Source organism: Anguilla anguilla, chromosome 13 (assembly GCF_013347855.1).
Source record: "Anguilla anguilla isolate fAngAng1 chromosome 13, fAngAng1.pri, whole genome shotgun sequence".
NCBI lineage: Eukaryota > Metazoa > Chordata > Actinopteri > Anguilliformes > Anguillidae > Anguilla > Anguilla anguilla.
Genome location: NC_049213.1, coordinates 14,679,923 through 14,700,570, shown reverse-complemented (window position 1 = coordinate 14,700,570; position 20,648 = coordinate 14,679,923). Strand labels below are relative to the sequence as shown.

The window sequence follows — 20,648 nt, the reverse complement described above, 5'->3', positions numbered from 1 at the left end:
CGCCCAATGCACTGACTGTGTTGACTGCGCCCAAGCGCCGTGAGTCATTGATTCTGGAAAACAGAGCCCATAGCCACCTGAGGCCCAGCAGAAAGTGCATTAAAAACTTTTTGACTTACAAGTGTTGCATTTTCAAAAATGTTATTTATTTTAATTTTTATTGAACGCCGCTTGTACTGTAGGTTTCAGCATTGTAGAGCGTATAGTTGTTGAGATTAAGACTGGTGACTCTGACGGGGGGACGATACTGAATTGGCGGGTCGCAGGGAACACGTTTCCGCCGGTGGTCGCGGGAACGCGAGCGGGAGGGGCGGCGGGACTCACGTGTCTGAGGAAGCAGCGGCCGACCCGGCGCGGCTCCTGGGCGCAGGCCTCCAGCTCGGGCAGGAAGGCGTGGCGGTGGAAGCTGTGGAGCTTCTCCAGGTTGCCGAAGATGCAGCCGCGCTGGCCCCGGAGGCCCTGCGGCACGTCGGGCCGCTCCAGCTCGGGGATGTAGTGCGCCGCCACGTAGCCCAGCGAGCGCACGTACTCCCGCTCCGTCGCCGTCAGCTCCTCCGCGATCCGCCGCAGCTTCCTGCACGACACACACACGGCGCCCCGCGTCACCGCGGCGATTCGGGTCCTCGCACGAACGCCACACGGACAATGAGGAGCGAGCGCACCGCGCCTCAAACGCGCGCGCTACTTTTCGCATGTTTTACACACAGAATGTGTCAGTTTAAGATTCCCTATAATTATTCTTGTTGTTTTTCCTGCAATTACACCCCTGTATTACATAACCAGAATGATTCCCAACTGTTTGAGGAAAAGTTAATTGATCTAATTTGTTGAATCATCTGACCCATAAAATAAATTTAATGTTCGTATGTTTACAAAATAGGCAAAAACCGAAAAGAAGGGGCAATACCATACAATACAGCATGTTCATTAATCAGCATAACAGTGCATAACTGTACCTGTTTGACATCACAGCCAGCTTTGTAAAGGAGAGGAAGAGAAGGCATGAACAAAGTGGATATTCTCAGCACCAAATCTTGGTTAAGAATCTTATTAAGTGATGCAGCAGGCTGAAAATTGAGAAGTCGCACTAACTTACAAAACGTTGGTGCCGTTCTGCTCTGTGTTGGCCACGCCCGCCGGGGTCACGCCCTCGTGCCCGAGCGCGGCCGTGGTGGCGGACGCGGCGGTCTGAAGGGCGCCGGTCCCCGGGTCGCAGAGGTGGCAGGGGTCGTCGGCGCAGAAGCTGCCGTGTCGGGAGATCTGGTAGTGCTGCGCGGCCTTCAGTATTCGGCAGGAGGGCAGGCCGTGAGGGCGGGCGAGGCCGGCGGCGAGGGGGCCGGACGACTCCTGAGGCCCGGCTTGGGAGGGGCTCGCGCCGAAACCCTCGCTCAGCGACCTGCCCAGGGCCTGGTGGCACGGCGACCGCTCCTGCCCGTCGGCGGGGTCGCCTTCGCCAAAGCCCGCGTCGCTGTCGCGCTCCTCGCTAGTTGGGCCCGCCTCCTCCTCTTCTTTGGGGCCCAGTTTTGGGATCCCCGACCCGGAGTCCGTCGCTGGTTTGGTTCCGTTGCCTTCGGGTCTGATACTGATGTTGAAGCACGACACCCTGGCGCCGTCGTCCTCGCTGGCGCTCTCCGCCTCCCGTCGCGCGTCCGCGGGGCGGGAGGGAGCCGCTCGAGGGGAGGGCGGTGAAAGGCTTTCATCCTCCTTCACCTGACACCTCGGCTCCGCTACCCCGACCACGGGCTTCTGGGTTCTGTCGAGCTCCTGCAGTCTCTCCTCCAGCTGCTGCCTGGCTTCCTGGCACTTGAGCCAAGCCACATTCCATACCCTCAGTCCCCTGGAGCAAGCGCTAGCCCGAGCCTTAGCGTCCTTGAAACGCTCTGCAGAAAATTCACCGAATCGTTCCTGGAATCGCTTCAGCGCACATAGTTCAGTCTTTGTTGAATAGCATCCTGGCTGCGCGTGGTCCATATATTGTCTGCACTCGTTGGCAAGCTGAGTAGCCTGAAAGGAGAGACAAAGAACATTACGATCTTTCAAGGAGTCCTTAAGGGAGAGATTTTAAAGTGATTTAACAATTGAAACTACAGACTGTTAACTAACTAATGTCTGAATTCAATGAGCATTTGTTCTTGCCTTTTACTCAATTAAATTATTTTCCGGTTGCTATTTTTGTTGGTTGAATCAAGGCCAATCCCAGTGAACATTTTTCTGATGAAAAGTCTAAACATTCGGGTGAAAACCTGGCTATATTTGGTTGATAGGTGAAAGTTTTCTAGCTGACTAGAACATTGACAAGCTATAGCCGAGTAAAACATGACCTATATTGGGGTTAAACTAGCCCGTTTATGTCAAAATGTCTGTCAACCTAGATTTCCACCCCTGTAGACGTCTGCATTCCAGTTTTTGCTCACTGGGATCTGAAGCCTGTCGTCCACCAAACTGTCTCCAGACCCACCTTTTCGCAGAAGCGGTACAGGCCAGCCATGTTCTCCAGTTCCGCGCGACAGCGCTCAGCTCTCTGAGAGAAGGCCGCGAGGCTGGCCTTGAACGTGCGCACCATTGACCGGAACGCCTCCATCTCAGGATAGGACGCCCCCTCCATCTTCCCTGCTTCAGACATCAAAGCCACAGCCTGCTGGTTTTGCTCCTGAAATGAATGCCGAAACCGGTGAGACACAAAAATGCAGAATCTGTTGTTTTTGAGTTGCTCGTCCTCAATCTGTCTGCTGTCCGCCAGCAGTTGGATTTGGAGTTGAATGCAAGTCATTGAATAATTGTGCAGGATTCTTACTTTTTTTTTCATTTAAGAAAAAGTTTCCCATTCTTTGCACATGTATTGGAACGCATCGACCAGCATGCGGGCATTGCTCCTAATCTCTCATTTTTTTCACATTATAACTAATTCTGGCCAAATGTTAAATGCTGGTGAGCCACAGAGCCCTTGACTATAAGTTTCCACACCCACCCCACCACCAACCACCCATACCACTCTTATACAATTTTCAGGTCTGATTATTGACACAATGATACTGTGCTGACCATTGACTTTTCACAACCTAAGATGCAAAATGGGAATTTGTGTCTGTGCATTTGTATTGTAATTTCCCCTGCTGATGCTGCCATCTTGGATCACGTCTCTTTTGAGGGGTAGATTTTGTCTTGCTGAGATTACTTAGGGAAAACACAGGTTAAATAAAAGACAGGAACTCACGCTGGTCCGCGCGAGGAAGGCGCTGAAACGTTGACGGGACTGCTCCACCCTCTCCAGCGTGTCCAGAGCTGCATTCGCCTCCACAAGCTGCCATTCTCCTTCCTCAGCGAACCAGCCCATCACCTACACAAAGAGACCGCCCAGTCAGAAACAGCTGGAAAACGCTTTAGCTTTATCCTGGTAGATAAGATGCACCGATCTGGCCTTTTTCCCATCTTTGGATATTTATCCATTTAGACCATCTCTGACACAGGCTGATGCAAGAAAAAGTGATATCACTCTAGGGTAAGCTTTATCCCTGTGTCTTCTAAAAAAATAATACAGAACAGCTGCAACTTGGACAGAATGCAGGTAGAAGAAGTCTTCCAAATATCAAAAGGAGAGCTTATATTTTGCGACAATATATTGGTTACTGGTCAAAGTTTTTTTTTTTTTGGGAATTTATTTATCATGTTCTCTTGTGCTTGATGTCCTTTAGCACCAAAATCCATGTCCAACCATTTCATTTACTGTTGGCTAGGCAGAACTTTTGAGAGCTGGTTGTGGGTTCCAATGGTGAATTATGTATTAATAATCCACCTTTGGAATACACAAGCATACTTTTCTGAGTGAAAAAAAATTTCAAGGAACATATCACCACAGAAAAAAAGGCTATTCTTATTGGAGACAATGACCATTTTTGGTCAACAAATGTAAAATTATTTCTGTACAAGAGTGATTTTTAATGTGTGTAGTTTTCAATGGATTAATTGTAGAGCATGCTATTGAGCCAGGGATAATGCAGGATAAATCTGATTGAACAGGAAATGCATACTTCATTGCACTGTTACAACCATTTCTAATAAGGTAGCTAGCAATTTCTGCAGTTAGCTATGCTACTTGCTTTTCTGTCCTGTCCTATTGTCCTACAGATTTGACCGACTGCACACATGTAAAGGGTGGATTCCAGATGTCTAACGTCTTCTGTAGTCCACCTAAAACTCTTTAGCGTTTCTTTGAAGAAACAGTGCAAAATTATTTACACTGTCAGCTAAAATTTGATATAAAATATGCACCTCACCTGCCTAGTTATGCAATAACCCAAAAGGGATTTAAAAAACGTATGGCTGTCAACCGATACATGTATGACCCAAAAGAACAAGGGCAATCAATCACTTGTGTTTATGAATGCACAACCTTCATCTTACACCTTCACGTTTAGAGGGAATTCTTATTCAGGAGTGTCATGGCACACAAGATGACTGTATCCTCTTATAAATATGGACAAAGTTGTGCATTTATAAAAGCAAAAGATTACTTTCCCTCTTTCAGGTAGCCTGAGCCTCTCCTTCCGAAAGTTTCTCCTTGTGTCCTTGAGTGCTTTACCCTCTTGAATCTGTCCTCCAGACCCCTGAGATGAAGCAGGAACTCCAGATGCTGTAGACTCTCATTGGACTTCATGACCAGGGTGTGAACCTGCTCCTCCACATGATTATACAGGCTGGTCACTGAGTCCATGGCATCCCTGTATTGAGAGTCAATAACTGTCAGAGCCTTCTCCTCACATTTTTATCTTAACTTCATTTCCCATAGATCAACTGAGAATTATCATCTACAGTGATAACCTGGAGAATAAGATGACGAGGAATGCAAGTGATTGGGGAGTCAGTCAGACGTAAAGAGCGATTAGATGGTTAGATGTTTGTAGGTATGTAGATCGATGTAGGTCACCCCCTCCTCTTTAGAAAGGTGTCATGGGATCTTTAATAAAAACAGTGAGGAGTTAAGTACTTGGATTAATGTCTCCTCAGTAGGATGGAAAACTCTTTTGATGAATTGTTACTGATTAAATGCGACTTAATGCTACATTTTGAGAAGCACATTTGAGTAGGCCAAGCAAATGATAAGAGTGGTGAGAGCACTGGATGTTACATCCCCAGATTATGAGAAGTCATGTTTTCTATCATGAGCGGGAATACTTTGCCTGGATTGTCTACACTGTAGATGCTAAATAAGTGGTGGTGCTCAAAATGGCCTTCAGCCATATAACATATGTCTACAACTATTTCCACACGCATTACATCAGGCTTAGTTCTCTGAAACCGGTCCAATGAACAGCCGCTGGCTTTGTAAACGAATGTCCGCCCTCTCTCTCTACACCATAGTAAAAGCCATCTGGCGTTATTTACCGATAGTCCTCAGAATGCGGGAATCTGGTCTCCTCCTTCCTCAGCCTAGCCAGGGTGGCCCCGCCCTCCCTCTGCAGGGCCACCAATCTCGTGTCTTCCAGCACCTTCTTCATCAAAGCCTTCTGCTCCCTGATGCACTGCTGGACTTCCTGCCAAGGGCAAAACAGATGCTAGGGGATCAGAGCTGCCAGAAGCTGTAGGGCGTTTGAGGTAACAAGAGTGCGCCCAAGGTTTTTTTTTTTCTTCCCTAAATGAACTGCGTACCTGCACCGTGTCCGCTCCTCTGATGTCTGCGAGCCTCTCGATGGCCTTCTGAAGCAAGCTGGATGCCTCTCTCAAATCTGACAGGAAAGGATCCAGTTTCTGGAAGAAAGAGAGGTTCCAGTTGTCTGACAAAGGTGATTTCCCTCCATGCGCGTTCTAAAATAGGACTGTGAGTCTAAGCTGGAGCCAAAGCCAAACTCTGAACTGGAAGCTCGTCAAGCACTTGGAATGCTGACAGCCAATAATTAATTGCTTCAGTCTTTTGTTCTTCAATGCCATCCCTGGAATGCTTAATTTAGATTACCGTCATGTGTAATACCCAACTTTAATTTTTATATACCAGCTGCCAAAGCCGGGATTTGAATTATCAAAATTATAATTTATTAAAATGAATGCTACTTTTGGATGTCTTCATGCCATTTAAATACACTTTTTCAATACAGCTCAAATATTTGGAGAATACTGAGCCCCTAAAAGGCCCTGACTCCCCTAGGTTAAGGCATATATACAGTCTGCTGCACAAGTGTGTCGGTCCCACCTGATAGAGCTTCAGCCAGTCGCTGTGGTTGTACGGGAAGGTGCCGTCCAGCCGCTGTGTGAGCTGCTGTCCTTCCACTGACTTATGGAGTGCCTTCATCGAGGTCACAATGTCCATCTGAGCAAGGAGCACAGGGCATGATGGGGCATGGGGCGACATAACAAGCTAACACTGACATGGCAAACCCAAATCTTTTCTGAATGCATATTTTATGTTCCATAACACCCACAGCCCCCCCCCCCCCCCCCGCCCCTCCGCCCAACCACCAATGAATTTTTCTACTGGTTTATTCTTTTGATCTATCTAAATTTTTCTCTCTTACCAAGCTTGAAATGTGTTCATTCGTATTTACGAATGTGTACTTTGAATAAATAAATCCAGGCCCATAAATTTGTTTCATTTTTCTCTACATATTTTAAAGGCAATCTGCAAACAGTTGAGAACCATGTGAAATGGACTTTCATAAGTCGCTTTGACTGAAATTATGATTAAATTATGATTTTCATATTATAGAAACACTTGCTAAGCAATAAACTTGTTCAATCAGACATGATATCAATTGTCAAAAATTCTGTCATTGTCATCCATTCTATTTTGGCAATTATACAGAGCAACTAAACTTTTTATTTTGCATACAACCGATTTATATGGCTGGTATTTTCTGAAGGAAGGTTAGCTGCCTCGAGTGTACAAAAGCATTACCCCACCTTTGAATCTTACCCGCAGTCTCTGCGTTATGTTGTTCATAAGCCCAGTTCCCTAACCATATTACACACTTCCACAATGTCAAACACCTTTGTTCAGACAACTACAACTCTCTTTGCAGTCTTTTCCAGCACATACATATAAAAGCCTTTATTTGATGATGCAGGCATCAAAGACCGTAGACCCGGCTCCCGTACACTAACCTGTAGTCCGGGGTGGCGTTCTGGACGAGGGCTGGTCTCTTTGTCCACCAGCGTCAGGACGCAGTTGACGACGTGTGGGGTCTGCACCTGGGCCCAGGGGCACAAGCCACCGCTTCAGCACACGGAATATCGTCGGCCATTTTCAGAGTTTTCAAAAATAAGTTCATGCGTCATTTTGGATTTCTGATGTGCAGGGCTTAGAAAACCTCCCTTCCTTACGGGAAGTAATATAAAATCTGGTGGATACATCTATGTTATAGTTCCTTTCATGTTGTAATACTTCCATTGATTTATTTATTTATTTATTTATTTGTTTGTTTGTTCATTCATTCATTCAGGGAAATAAAAAATTCCCTGTAAGGGAAATATTAATAGCAACAAAAAAACTACATTAATTACAAGTTACCCTGATCCTGTAGCCTATGGAAGGGAAAACGGACTAATATGGGGTATGCTAAATTGATTTTCTCTCTTTTATAAATTAAATCACATACTGGAAAACAAATATGGAAAATGCTCAACTGGCTTAGCTGTATTTTGATTGAGGAGTTGTGTAAAAATTCTCTGATACTATACTGCACCCTGGTGGATATATGTAGTAGTACCTGTAGGTACAATCATATAAAAGAAAGAAAACTGACCTGAACCATTAGCAGAGCTTTGAATAGAGTTTCTGGGGGTGATATCTTCCTTGCATCTATCACCACTGTCATTCCTAGCTTTCGAACCTCCTTCCTAAAGGTTCAAGCACAAGAGCGTGAGAATGCATCCGAATACTCGTTTTGCACAGCAAAACATCCCATTCACACTTCTCCGTCTCTTCTTTCCCCTTATAGCAGTTGACCTCTCCCTACATAAAATCCCCCCTCAAACTTAACAGAGCGTCTGTGAAAGCCCCAATTGTGAGACCAAACAAAACACACTGGCCTGGTTTTTTTACGAGCGTGCATACCAGACAGGGGGCGGCTCCCAAAACGGGTGTTTTGAAACGTGCGCTACTCTGAAATACGGAAACAGAGCGATTTGTTTAACAAGCCTGCCAACAACTTTAACCTCAAAATCATCTGTTGAAGACGCATAAAAGCATTCAAAGCAGTGTAAGCCTCAAGGCTACGGGATGCATTGCAAATGTGAGGCGAGCGTAAAGTCTAGAGGCTTCCTCCCAAGGTGGATTAACGCAAAACACCATGTTTAAGCAGCATTAGGGTTCTGTTTTACTGAATCATTTCCTCGTGTTGCCGCAACAGTAGTGGATTAGTTTAACACAACGACTTGCTGCCCTCTTGTGGTAAAAAAATATATATGTATATACTAAACTATAAAACGTGATTGACGGTAACACCTCAGATACGTAAACATCAGGACAGGACAGGCCTGGCATGAGACTTGTAATACCACACATAATTATTCCTTATCAAGGTCTTTATGATCACTGATTCAAAAACGGCAATCATATAGAGGAAATGAGTCACACTTTCCATCAGTAGAATACTTGAAAGAGATGATTGACAGAATTAATAGAAATGGAAATGATTAAAAAAGGCATGTCTTAGCACTATTGCAAATGAACACAGTGTGGGAAAATCAAAAATGAAACAGTTTGCAAAAGAGACCAAATATAGCAGGGTGTGTCATTGAGTAAAATCAATGAATACAGAGATTCTGATTTCCATTGATTCTATAACTGGCTATTAGCTTAACCTCAGATGCAGAAGTACACAATGACAGTTATGCCTATTGGGAAAACAAGGCTGCAGTAATGGTAGTTTAGTTTTGGTGGAAGAGCCAATCATTCATAAATCAGCAATTTGAATCTAGATGGAATAGGAACATTAATACTCCCTTTTTCATTTTTAAATATTTATTTGGGAAATGTTCAAATGTTTTGTTCCAATTATGCTCGCACACATTTTGAAGGTACACTCTCTCCTAATTATTTTTCAGAGAACAGCTCTTGACCCCAGTCATAATTAGTCATCACAACATTATGCATAACGGTTGGCGTTGACATTTTCTAGAAGTCATTTGCTATAAAATTTCATGTTCTCATGTTCACACTCTGCTGTTGACGTATTGATTTCTGTCTGGGGAGATAAAAAAAACAAACATCTTCACGGCTGGCTGGAGGGACTTTAAACCTTTTCGCACGTCATTCTCAGAATTTATTAACCCTGGTGAGAGAATGAAAAGGTTCTCTCTCCTTTATCTATCTGACAGAAGGAAGCACATCATTAGAACAGTAGAGAAATTAATATGGTTGTTAAAGTTATCGCTACACCACAGGGGCAGCATGTTACCTGGGAATTGAGTGCAAGTGAAGCAGCAGATTGCATAGCTCCTGCTTGGACACCAGAGGTGACCTCCAGCCATGGTGGTCACCGTACACCTCCATCACGGCTCTGCCTGTCCTGTCTCTGCTTCCTGGGAGAGGGGGCATGATGAGAAATGTAGTCTTAGCATGGGGGCAATTGCAGTCAGAAAAAGCAAAGCACACCAAAAAAATACACTGGTAGTTTTGGAATAGAGTAGCCAGGTATTATGGGAAGTGTAGTCTTGGCATAGAGGCAGTTGCAGTTAGAAAAAAACAAACACAGACCAAAAAACTACTGCAAGGTGCTGGGTCACAGGAACATATAAAATAGGAAAAGATTATACTCGCTTGATGCTCCAAAAAACAAAAAACTGTATGTAGCCATTAGAATGGTTAACGTTTTGACAACATCAATCTTCATCAGAACATGGAGCCAAGCACAGAGAGAGTGAAATTAGAGAATATGTACTGTGCCACATCTCTACCCCCATTGAAAAGGTTTCTACCAAAACATTGCCTGTCCTTTGATGTGCTCATGGAGTGCCTTCAGAGGCTGATTGTTCGCATAAGATCAAAAAGTATGATGACAGAACGTACTAATAAGTGCCCTTTTCCTGCACAGATAACGGGCATGCTATGGAAATCGCTAGCCGGCACGGTGAGTGACTCCTAAATGTTCCGTAACTGTAACTGCTGTTGTATCTTTCCGCTCATATTAACCATGTAAGTACTACACCTGGCAGGCACACAACTCCCAGGTGGAGGAGACAGCTGCCGGATTCCGGAGAAGGTATGGGCAGTGGGCCGGAAGTCCGGGGGGAAGGGGGGTGGATTTGGGGGCCCGACTGCTTCTCTGCTGGGGGGGGCTGGAGCTCTCTCTCCTGTCCGTTTACAGGAGGCAGAGGGGACAGCACTTCAGCTTTAGAAGGCAGGGTGACATCTGGCGAGACAGAGGGAAAAAAAGCAAACGTCTTATTAATGATTTATGTTGTTCACAGAGCTCTGTGAAAGTAGCCTCAGATGTTCCACTTCCTCCAATATCTAAAAAAATTAAGGAATTACATGGAGAGACAAACAAGGAAAAAAATAGCGCACCTTAAAAAGGGACATTGACAGAGGACACAGAAAATACTGTTTACAAGCCGTAACCATGCATGTGTACTGTATATCTTTGTAAGCCAGATGCTGCAGCAGTAATTAGTAATTAAGGAACCACAGCCATATTTACATAACATTTTATGCAAGTCATAAGTTTAAATTTTGTTATTTAAAACCTGAAAAATTGAAAATACAAAAATATAAAATAGATTTTGAAGTTGGGTTTAAAGAATCAGAGACAGTAGTTTTGTCAGTTGGAGCTTCTGGGTTTTTTTTTCATACAAATAGTTTCACTCTTTGATCTTGGACCCCCCAGAGATGCCCTACTTTTATGATGACAGCTGGCAGCTTGATGATTGCTGGGCCTATTCACTCCAGCTGAGCCCTTGCCTAAATATAACCCTGCCCCATCAGAGAATTGCCAGTGCTCAGGATCTCTGGGGGTGCCTGAATGACACTGATTCAAGGGGGGGGGGCGAGGGGGGCTCAGAGGAGTTGTGAACTTGTACTGTGAGAAAGTTTAGCAGCAATACAAATTACAACTATTCCATCACTCGTCCTCCTAAAGTAACCCCCTATCGCCCCCCCCCCCCCCCCAAACAATAAAATGGTTCACAAACAGGGTTCAGATTACGCTCGGGCTTTCAGGAGGGGGGATCTGTGAGACTGCGACTGGGGGGATAGGGGTCGGAGGTATTTGCGAATGCAGACTGGGGGGGTTCAGGTCTATTTCGGGGGAGCTCAGGTCTCTTTCAGTGGTCTCAGCCCCCTCCGGCTCCCCCCTAATTCAAACCCCGTGGTACATTCTCTCTTATTAGCACATTAGCACAATTAATGTGCTAATGCAATGACTGAGTCAAGCTCAATGGTTAAAAAATGGTATGACCCATTGTAGGGCTGTTTACATCAGACAGGGCTGGGGAAACACTATTCATAACTAGGCTATTAGAATTATGCAAAGATTTTAGAAAGCCCTAACAGTTTATTTAACATCCTTCGTTGGAGTTCAAGTCTCAAATAGGGCCGTTATACCCCCAAACTCCCCCCACAATTTGCACCCTGTTTACATGGAATCGCTTCATCCAGCAGTATCTACGGACTGCAATGTAGTAGCACCTGTACATGGAAGCAGGTCTAAAGCCTGATGCCATTAAAGCATGGATCCATATATAAGTTAATAAGTAAATATTTTTATTTTCACGTATAAGCCAATATTTATATTTATATGAAAGACTAAGATAAACAACTTATGAGCTATAACCTATACAGTAAAATAAAAAATATATAAAGTCCATACAACACAATTTTAATAACAATGAACAAAAATTTAATTTATGAGATAAATATATTTTTTTATTTTGCTGAGCACCCCTGGGGTACTTCTGGGCCCCATTTTGGGCCCCCCTGCTCTCCTCAGTAAAGATCACTGTAGAATCACCATAGCTTGTGGTGATTAAATTCCTAAATTAAAATTACTGGGCCACTAAAACCACACGAGAAGGTCATTTGTTCAGTCACTGGGTTCATTTAGGCATTTATTGACTACAAGCCAATCAATGAAGTTGATCCACCATTGGCATCTTATTGTATACTGTCCATGTGCGAGATATTAAACTCCTAAAACACGTTTCAAATAAATTTAGAAATTATGGATATATTTCCACCAAAAGACAAAAAATATGAAACATCAAAGATAAAAAAGGAATTACAAAGATGCCTTGAACAATGATGACAACTCAAGATCAGAGCCTTAGGGCACTGATTTCAGCTGTAGAATTAGGCTCCCCTGAGGTGATACGGAATAAGCCTACACTCTACTCACAGTGTAGCATGACACTGTTTGACTTGACGCTCATCTCAGCTTTCCCACACTGTTTTGTCTCCTGGGCCCTGTCTGAGGGGATTTCTCCTTCCTGTTAAATGTCCTCGACCTCAAGGGGGAGTGTTGGAAAGGCTCCAGCCCTGTGAAGGCATTTGGGCTTTCTCCTTAAGGGGTATTCGCGCACCACCACAGCAGTACCGACCCTGCCAGTTCTCTTTCACACTTTCTACGAGATACACGCTGCCTCAAACTCTTTGGCTTTGCTTTGATCTCTAACATCCGAAATGAAGCACCCTGGTCCAACAGGAACTTTCACACGCAGCTCCCCCCTAATCTAACACGGCCCGCGCGCATCTGAGGAATTCGCGATGCGCCTCCGAGGGCTGAACTTTCCTTCCTCCGCGGCCGATGCCTCTCTCCGCTAAAGGAATGCGGCGTTTCAGCCCGGCCAATGAGCGCGGAGAACAGAGGGCTCTCAGTGCGTGTTGTCTGAGGATTCGGGTCCCCTTGAATGCCGTCATTCTAGAAGGAGGTCGCGCGTCGAGGGGGGATCCCTCGGGAATGTCAGAGGTCGTCTTTGGTCTAACTTTGGTCCGCGCCACAGTGGGGCTCTTATTAACTTCAGCCCTCGGAGCTGCGTTCAGACGGGTCTGCCTGCTGACTCCGTGTGTGGAGAAGTGGTTTTGGGGTCTCTACAGTTTTCGTTAGACTATCAGCTGTCTGAAGATGTGGAGCAGAATAAGAGCGCTGCACAAACATTTTTGAACACTTCTAACACTTCTCATACGACCCAGGAATTAACGAAATCAAGGTCGATATGTCGAAACCTGAAAGTGTGTATGTAACAGATGACAGGAATATGACAGGCAACTTCCCTTACCTTTTTTAGAGGATTTTCGTCTCTCCAATTTTGGAGAAACTAGTCCGAATGCCGTGGTCTTTATGCACTGCACAACTTGTATCCTGGGAATCATTTCAGGGCAGATGTCACTGTTGCTCCTTTTGCTCTGTCTTTGCGTCATGGGACATTTTCGGGAAGTTTCCGATACAGTGGAAGGGGAAGGAGAGAGGGGCTTTCCCACGTTTTTATGGGCCTTCTTAAAATTTTGTACGTCCGAGCGTCCCGAAGGATTAACGTTCCCTTCCCTGGCAGGGGACGTCTGGCAGGGGTGCCCAGAGTGACAGCAGTATCCACCAAGGACCTGGCCCGGAGCCTTGCTGTCAATCTCAGAGCCCAGCCCACCGCCACCGCTCACAGGGGGGGGCTCCTCCGGGATAGCCAGCATGCTCCTGGCCTCAAAACTGACCGGGTTCTGCAGCGCTGCCATGTAGGAGTCCCGATACCGGCACCTCAGCTCCTCCGGGTCCACATCCTCCCCCAGTTTCCTCCTCAGGCACGGGGTACAGGGCTCGTCCGAAAACCCAAGTGTCCGACCGCAGGGTGACTGGTCCCCACGGGGGGCAGGTGGGGCGGGGGGAGCCGGCCGGACGGGTATTACGCTCTGGAGTTTGGGTAGTGGAGCCTCAGTCCTGGCTTCTTTCTCCTTGGTGAACTCCACCAGGTCCACGTAGTCGCCCTCCAGGTCTCGAATGTGGCGACCGTCCCAGGTGCTGGGCGACACCCAGCCCACGGGCTTCCCGGCTGGAATGGCCCCGCCCACCTTGACCGACCCGGAGCGGACGCCCTCGACGAGGCACAGCGACACGGCGATCCCGTCTTTGGCCGGCTGGATCCTGGTCTCCAGGGAGAAAGGGGAGGGGCCAACTGGCAGTGGCAGCGGAGGATTGGGGGGAGTATCTGGGATGACTGAGGAGGGGGAGGCAGTTGCCATGGCTTTGGGTTTGTCCACAAACTCCGGGTTGGCTACCTGAGCCCAGGGTACCTTCACCACGCCCTGGTCCGTGGAGAGCAGGCAGCGGCGTAGCGGGGTACCATGGCGATCGCGGTTGACGTCACTCAGCCAGTCCTCGGTGAAGATGCAGGGGTAGGAGGTCTCGGAGACGGGCGTTTCCTCCACCTCCACCTGGTGCTCCTCCAGCAGGCTCTTGAGGACGATGCGGGCGGCCTGGTCGGCGAAGGGCGCCACCTGCAGGTAGAAGTCACCCGGACGCAGGAGCAGGGGGTTGAGGGAGGCCAGCTGGATCACCACCCGCTCACGTAGGCAGAGGGGCCAGCCCTCACACCTAAACAGCACATCAGAGTACGCTGCCTGCCAGGAATAAGGAGGAAACAAGTTATTACACTATTGCTTTCCTCACTGTGTACCATCATATCACTATGTACCACACTGCATCACATCACTATATATTATATGTGTATATATTTCCTAGGAAGTACACAATTACACTCAGGCTATAACCAAGCTAAACATTTTATAACTACAAGACTACAAGTCCCTTAAATTGATAGGTAATAGAGGAGGTGTTTCTAAGTATTTCAGTATTAATTTTTTAGCATTCACCCATTTTATGCACCCTGATTATGTGCTATTCTTACCACATATACCAAGTACTTAGGGAACTTTAAAAGGAAGCCTAATCAGGAAATATATCCATATGGTCCAGAGTGTAAGGCAATCCAATGTAATGCAGACATTTAAAAAGCATTGACTGCTCTAGGGCAATGCTGGCGTTTTCCATTACACAAATAGACTGTTGCTCAGTTTTGAATGTGATGAAACACGCTCTTCACAAGTTCACAAGCTGAAACAATCACTTTGCTTATTCTACCCATTCACAGTCATTGTTTGGGAAATGGCCATGGTTTTCACAGCTGGCTCAAATATGAAGAACCCCGTTGAGACCGGAGAGTAACTGACCGTTTAATGCTTGTGGGAAAAAAACGACACAAAGAGAAACCAAACCATCAGCACCTTTGTATTTCATGATTTGATGAAACAAAAAACGTAGGCAATGAAGACATCCAATCGCAATACTATGAGATGCCCTGAGAGGCTTCACGGTCTTTCGAAGGTATTTCCTGAGGTGGTCAATGAAGGAAACATTACCATTCCGTGCCTGAGCAAGCTCATGAAAGAGCCTCAGATACAGGCAAGGACAAGACATTTCCACAACCTCCCAAATGAGGAAAATGCCTGGAATGCTGTAGTCTTTTTTTTTTTTCACCGGTCTGTTCAGAGATGAAACAGAAGAATCCCCTCGCACCTCCAGCCCATCAGCATGGTTTCATGACTGGCTCTGGACACATCTTCACTGTCTGGGTTTTAGTACCTTATGAACAAAACCCTGCTTATTTTCCTCCAAGCGCAAAAAATCTATTCTGAGATACTCTGTGCTGTCAGCTTTCAGGAGACGTACTTCTCGTGTGTATTTAAATCTCCCAGTTGTTTTTACAACATTGTCAGAATCTGCACTGAATCTGGAAAGTGATTTCAGCATTTTTTGTTAAGCCCTATAGTTAGAAATGTTTTAAAAGAACAAAAATATAGAGCTAAAAACTGTTTTTTTGAACAGTTGTGACTGCTTGTTAAAAACACAAGCGGGATGTATTGTATTGCATGATATCAAAGTACTTTAGAATATGATTATGGTTAAAATCGAATAAAGCAAATGCGTAGACAGGAGAATTCACTTTGGCTATAAAGTAACTTGGTCTAATTCATTGGCAAGCCAGTTAAAGCTATGGGACATTTCCGTGCTCTGTGAAGCCCAGCGTTCTGTTTTAGTGCTCTTTTCGTGCAGAGCATGAGAGGAAACTCACGCATGCTGCTTGCTGCACGCTCTCGAGGATGCGCTTGGCGGGGATGAGGAAGTCCAGCAGGCACTGGAGTGCGTCGCCCTGGTAACGCTCCTCTATGACCCGGAAGAGCTGGCTGAGAACAGTAGGGGCGGTGGCATCGAAGGGAGGGTATAGAGCGGACAGGGCACTCTGGATGGACGAGTCCAGCGACTCTGGGTTCTGTAAAGGGCAAGAAGAACCGCAGCATCAGAACATGTCGCAGAACCAGGTGGAGAAGGCTAGTCGGTTTACTTTGAAAGTAAGACGGAAGGTTATCAGACCTGGATTCAATCAACAGTTGTTAACATTGACTAACAAATACATGCTAGCAAGACATTTTTTTCTTTGCAAATATGGCTGGTGAGTTAATTTTGGAAATTGTTGACTCCTCAAACTACGAAGAAAAAACCTGTTACATTTCAAGTAAAGGTCATAGGTTGAATTGAATCCAGGCCAAAATCATTACTTCAAGGAACTGACAATGAACTATTTTATCTTCCAAGAAGCATGTGGGATGACAGCAGCTACCACAACCATTCAACAACAAATATTTGCTTAATTAATTTTAAAAAATATTCTGACTCAAAAAAAGTGTTTTCTTACGTTTGCAAGTCAACACTCTGGACATTTGTTAGCTCCATCTGGCCTGTGCCCAGATGGAAGAAGTTGGAGGTTTATTTTCTGTAAAATGGCTAAATCTTAATCTCAGGGCAGTATTTGGCAACAATGTGAGATTTTCCCTTCCAAAAGACATCTGTGATGACAACATCTAAAAGTTTCCCTTTTCTCATATTCTTTTTAATTTTACATTTAGCCATTGTAAAATGAACCAGTAGTCTTTTTCCTGTACATTATTAAAAAGTGAATGATGAATTGTGAATTTTGACATTTAGAAGATTCTATGATCCAGAGAAATTGACGCAGCTTACATTCTTTTTACACAATTCTTGTATGCAGCTGTATGTTCCACAGTAGCACCCCAACTAGGAATCAAACCGGCAACCTTAGAGCCACAAGCCCAGTTCCCTATCCAATATAACTACACTTCCACCCAGTGCAATGCCATTTCAGTGCAATTTGTGTTTCGATGCCAGAATTGAGCTCCCGATGTTTAATAACTTAAATAGTTGCATGTCCTGTGAATTGCTGGGGAAGGCACATGCCAAAATGCCAATCATTCTAATCATTCTTCTTTTAGAAACAAATTATGAGCTGTTTTTTTGCATTTTATATTCTATATGAAAAAAAGCTGAAAACTAGAAAGTGAGTAACAAGTCACTGTGAAATATATATGGTCAAAAAGCCGACTGGTCCTCTTCCAGGGGCTCTTATCACATCTTGGCTGCAAGGTCGAAAGTGCTTTCCAGCCTGCCATCAAAGCTTCTGAAATATGTGGTTTGACGGTAGCTGCATATTGCACAGAAACTAATATTGCAAGCTTGGTTTCATTTTTTTCATTTCCTGTTCCTGTCGATGTGTAATACAATAGCAGATAAAAATGATGGATCGGTTGTTTATTAGTGATACACTCATTTAGAGTCAGAGTGTTTTGTTTTGGTTTCCTCCATTCCCTGTTTCCGTGTCTCTCTTTGTGCCAAAAGGCCTCTAACAGGGTGTGGCATCAGTACAGATGTACTGGCTTTCTGACAAGGCTCTAACCCTTCATTATTCAGCTTCTCGCCATGGATTTTCAGTATGTGGATTGACAGAGAATCTTCAGCTGACATGTTCGCCCAAAGACACCATCGGCTTTCACATCCAAACAGGCTAATTCATGCAAAGCAATACATTTGCACATACATTTATTTTTAAAGGTCGTTAAACAGATATTTCACATCTTGGCTTCCACAATAGAACAAGTACTCTTGCCTTGTCTGGCTGTAAGTAACAGAATAGTTAATTTAACAACAGGGATAACGTTGTGCTGTTTTTCAGTTGTTACAATGTGCTTAATTACACCTTCAGCAATGAAGCAAGAACTCATAAGGAATGTGAACAACTGTAACAGGCCTACAGCATACCACGGCAACAGCAAATGCTTTCACAGAAAATTACCATCTGGGTTGTTATCAGGGATTTCTCAGCGAAACTTGATAACCCATGACTAATGGATTTTTAAGACATCCACTTTTTTTTAAATCAATGTTTTTTGGGGAGTTTTTTAAAACATTTTTCTTATAAGAATGCACATTCTCACATGTTCAGGCCCATCTCCTACAGGTCACGTTTTTCGCGAATTCTTCCTGTCAGGACGCAGGCCATTTAGCATGTGCCACTGCGAGTAGGAGAAAAGCGGACTGTAATCGGACTGAGAAAGAAGGGAATGACAGACAGGATAAAGACATGTATGCCCTGTAGCACACTGGCATCTGGTAAGGAAGCTGTGTTAAATGACACTGATGTAAGCAGGAATTAAGCATGACAGGAATATTTACCGTACATGTCTGCTTCAGATAGTCAGGCTAATAAGAGAGACACTCACGGGTCAAGATACTCAGAGTCCTTCTCCTCGCTTTAGACCAGCTGAGGCCATATTTTTTTTAAATCACACACATGGAAGCAATTGAGTTTTTTTAATGGAGCTTTCACCTCATTTTGCAAGGAAATAAATAGAATAATCTATTTAATGTGGCTTGTTTTATTATAATTTTTTTCTGTTCTTCCACCAGCAGATATAAAGGCTTGGAGTCCAGATGTAATGATTCTGTCCTTTGTGTGTAAAGACTCAGATATATCAGGGATTCACTCTGTCACTGGGAGATAGGTGTGTTTCAAAAGAAAATAAAGGCTGCACACTATGCAAATGTCCAATCCAGTCTGTGTATGCAAATTAACGTTTTGGCAGCGAAATGTGCATGCAAATGAAATAATGTATCGCAGGATCATAAAAGGAGCGCCTGCATTTTATTAGCTTCTTTTCTTCACAAGTGTATTTTTAACCTGCTGCATAGTTTTGATGCGTATTAGACTGTGTTTTGCACAGGAAGTGAGAGCATATCAATACTCTGCGATTGTTGGCGCAGCTGTCCATGGGACATCCTGTGATGCAGCATTGTCCCACTTTACTTTTGCTCTCTGACCCTGTGGATGACTCCAGTTTTAGACCCTTCCTGAATTAGCCTGGCTTCCGTGCAAAGGCCAACAGTGGATCTGGGGCTCACCGGCTCCTGTGTCTGCGATTCAGGAGATCTACAGAAACATGCTGGGAGAGGTCGTCCCACTTTTCCGCTCTGTCACAAATCCATCGTGCCAGCTGTGAGTTGGGAATATTTAGGTGTCCAATCATAAACAACTTTTTTATTTCACCATCAACCCAGTTCTCTATTTTCTATCTGGAATGCCAAAATTTGAACTGGAGGCCCATCTCACTGCTGCAACGTCCCCCGTAAATCTGGGAGAGCGTAGATCAGCGCGAGTGTCCTTTGAGCCGTGTGCAGCCAGCCTCTGCTTTTATCCTCTGCAGTAAGCCAGCTGAGCTGCGCAGTATCTGCACTGGAGGAGTGCATCAGTGGGCAGCTAGAATGGATGGACTGCAGGCGCTCAACCAGCCAGAAGAGTTGTACTCCTCTGTTGATGCCGGGGCAACCCTGCTAACTGAAATCCTCCCTCCCTGGGTGACATTGAAGCCAACTATGTGGCTGGCTTCCATGGTGGCAAATAAATACCAGAGTCTTGGGTGCACTTGGAACGAGCCACCCAGTTTTGGGACCTTTTCTCTTTTAATAGGACACCATTACAAAAGTGTTATACAGTTGTTTCACAAAAGTTACAACCTTGAGAAAAGCCAATTAATGAGTCGTCACACCCAAACAAAGCTGCAGTCTGCTAAAATACAGCTCCATACTACAGCATCTATTAGCTGAATGTTCTCAGGAGAAAGCTATGCTTCTCACAACTAACAGCGCGAGTCTGCTCTAGCGCATAATGAGTTTATTTGAAGTGCAGAAATGTGACCACCATGATCGCTCGTTTGGATTTTAATGCCTCGCAGCTGCAGATGTGGAAGGGAGGGAGAGAGGAGATCTGGTGAATCTCTTCCCATTTTCACTGACTCGCCGCCTTCAGATGAGAGGCCAGTCTGCTTCTTGTCGATTACGAAGAAATGACAGGTTAAAAGCCTGTTCTCACAGCGGATCATGGGATCTTGGATGTGCATAGATAATACATGCGTAGACCCATGGCAGGTACCGTCCAACACGGCGGGAGCCTTCGGGGAACCTTGAACCGCCACCAGGGAACTGTTCCCAGTCCAGCTCTGATTACCTACTGCATAAAAAGGAGCAAAACCTTGTGCCAGGCTTTTAGTATTTGATTACACTTGATGCCCTGCCAGCGAGTTCTTCACAGTCCAAGGAGAGAATTGAAGAGTAGGTTCTGCACAGACGACAATAAAAGATTTCTTTTGATGGCAGATGTGACGGAATGTGAATAATCTGAAGAACATTTATAAATGTCCCTCCTTACCCTGAACTAGAACATGTGAGGGCTTGCATATTTAAAAATATTCACAAAGACCCATTGAAATTCTCACAGCTGCATGTGGTGATGAGCAGTTGATTGCCCAGCACCATGAATTTTCTTCCTAA

General features: G+C 45.1%; 1 protein-coding gene across 3 annotated transcripts in view; it reads right to left on the bottom strand.

The window, feature by feature from the left end:
* Positions 1-20,648, bottom strand: part of LOC118210566 (pleckstrin homology domain-containing family G member 4B-like) — a 36,701-nt gene that overhangs the window by 8,133 nt on the left and 7,920 nt on the right. For all 3 annotated transcript variants that reach the window (XM_035386839.1, XM_035386841.1, XM_035386840.1), the window contains exons 2-15: positions 16,045-16,242; positions 13,204-14,533; positions 10,140-10,343; positions 9,390-9,513; positions 7,734-7,827; positions 7,093-7,179; positions 6,185-6,301; positions 5,647-5,745; positions 5,383-5,531; positions 4,580-4,718; positions 3,215-3,337; positions 2,459-2,650; positions 1,097-2,004; positions 325-574 (exon numbers count right to left, since the gene is read on the bottom strand). In XM_035386839.1, the coding sequence (XP_035242730.1) occupies positions 325-574; positions 1,097-2,004; positions 2,459-2,650; positions 3,215-3,337; positions 4,580-4,718; positions 5,383-5,531; positions 5,647-5,745; positions 6,185-6,301; positions 7,093-7,179; positions 7,734-7,827; positions 9,390-9,513; positions 10,140-10,343; positions 13,204-14,533; positions 16,045-16,242 (4,014 nt within the window). The remainder of the gene's footprint in view (positions 1-324; positions 575-1,096; positions 2,005-2,458; positions 2,651-3,214; positions 3,338-4,579; positions 4,719-5,382; positions 5,532-5,646; positions 5,746-6,184; positions 6,302-7,092; positions 7,180-7,733; positions 7,828-9,389; positions 9,514-10,139; positions 10,344-13,203; positions 14,534-16,044; positions 16,243-20,648) is intronic.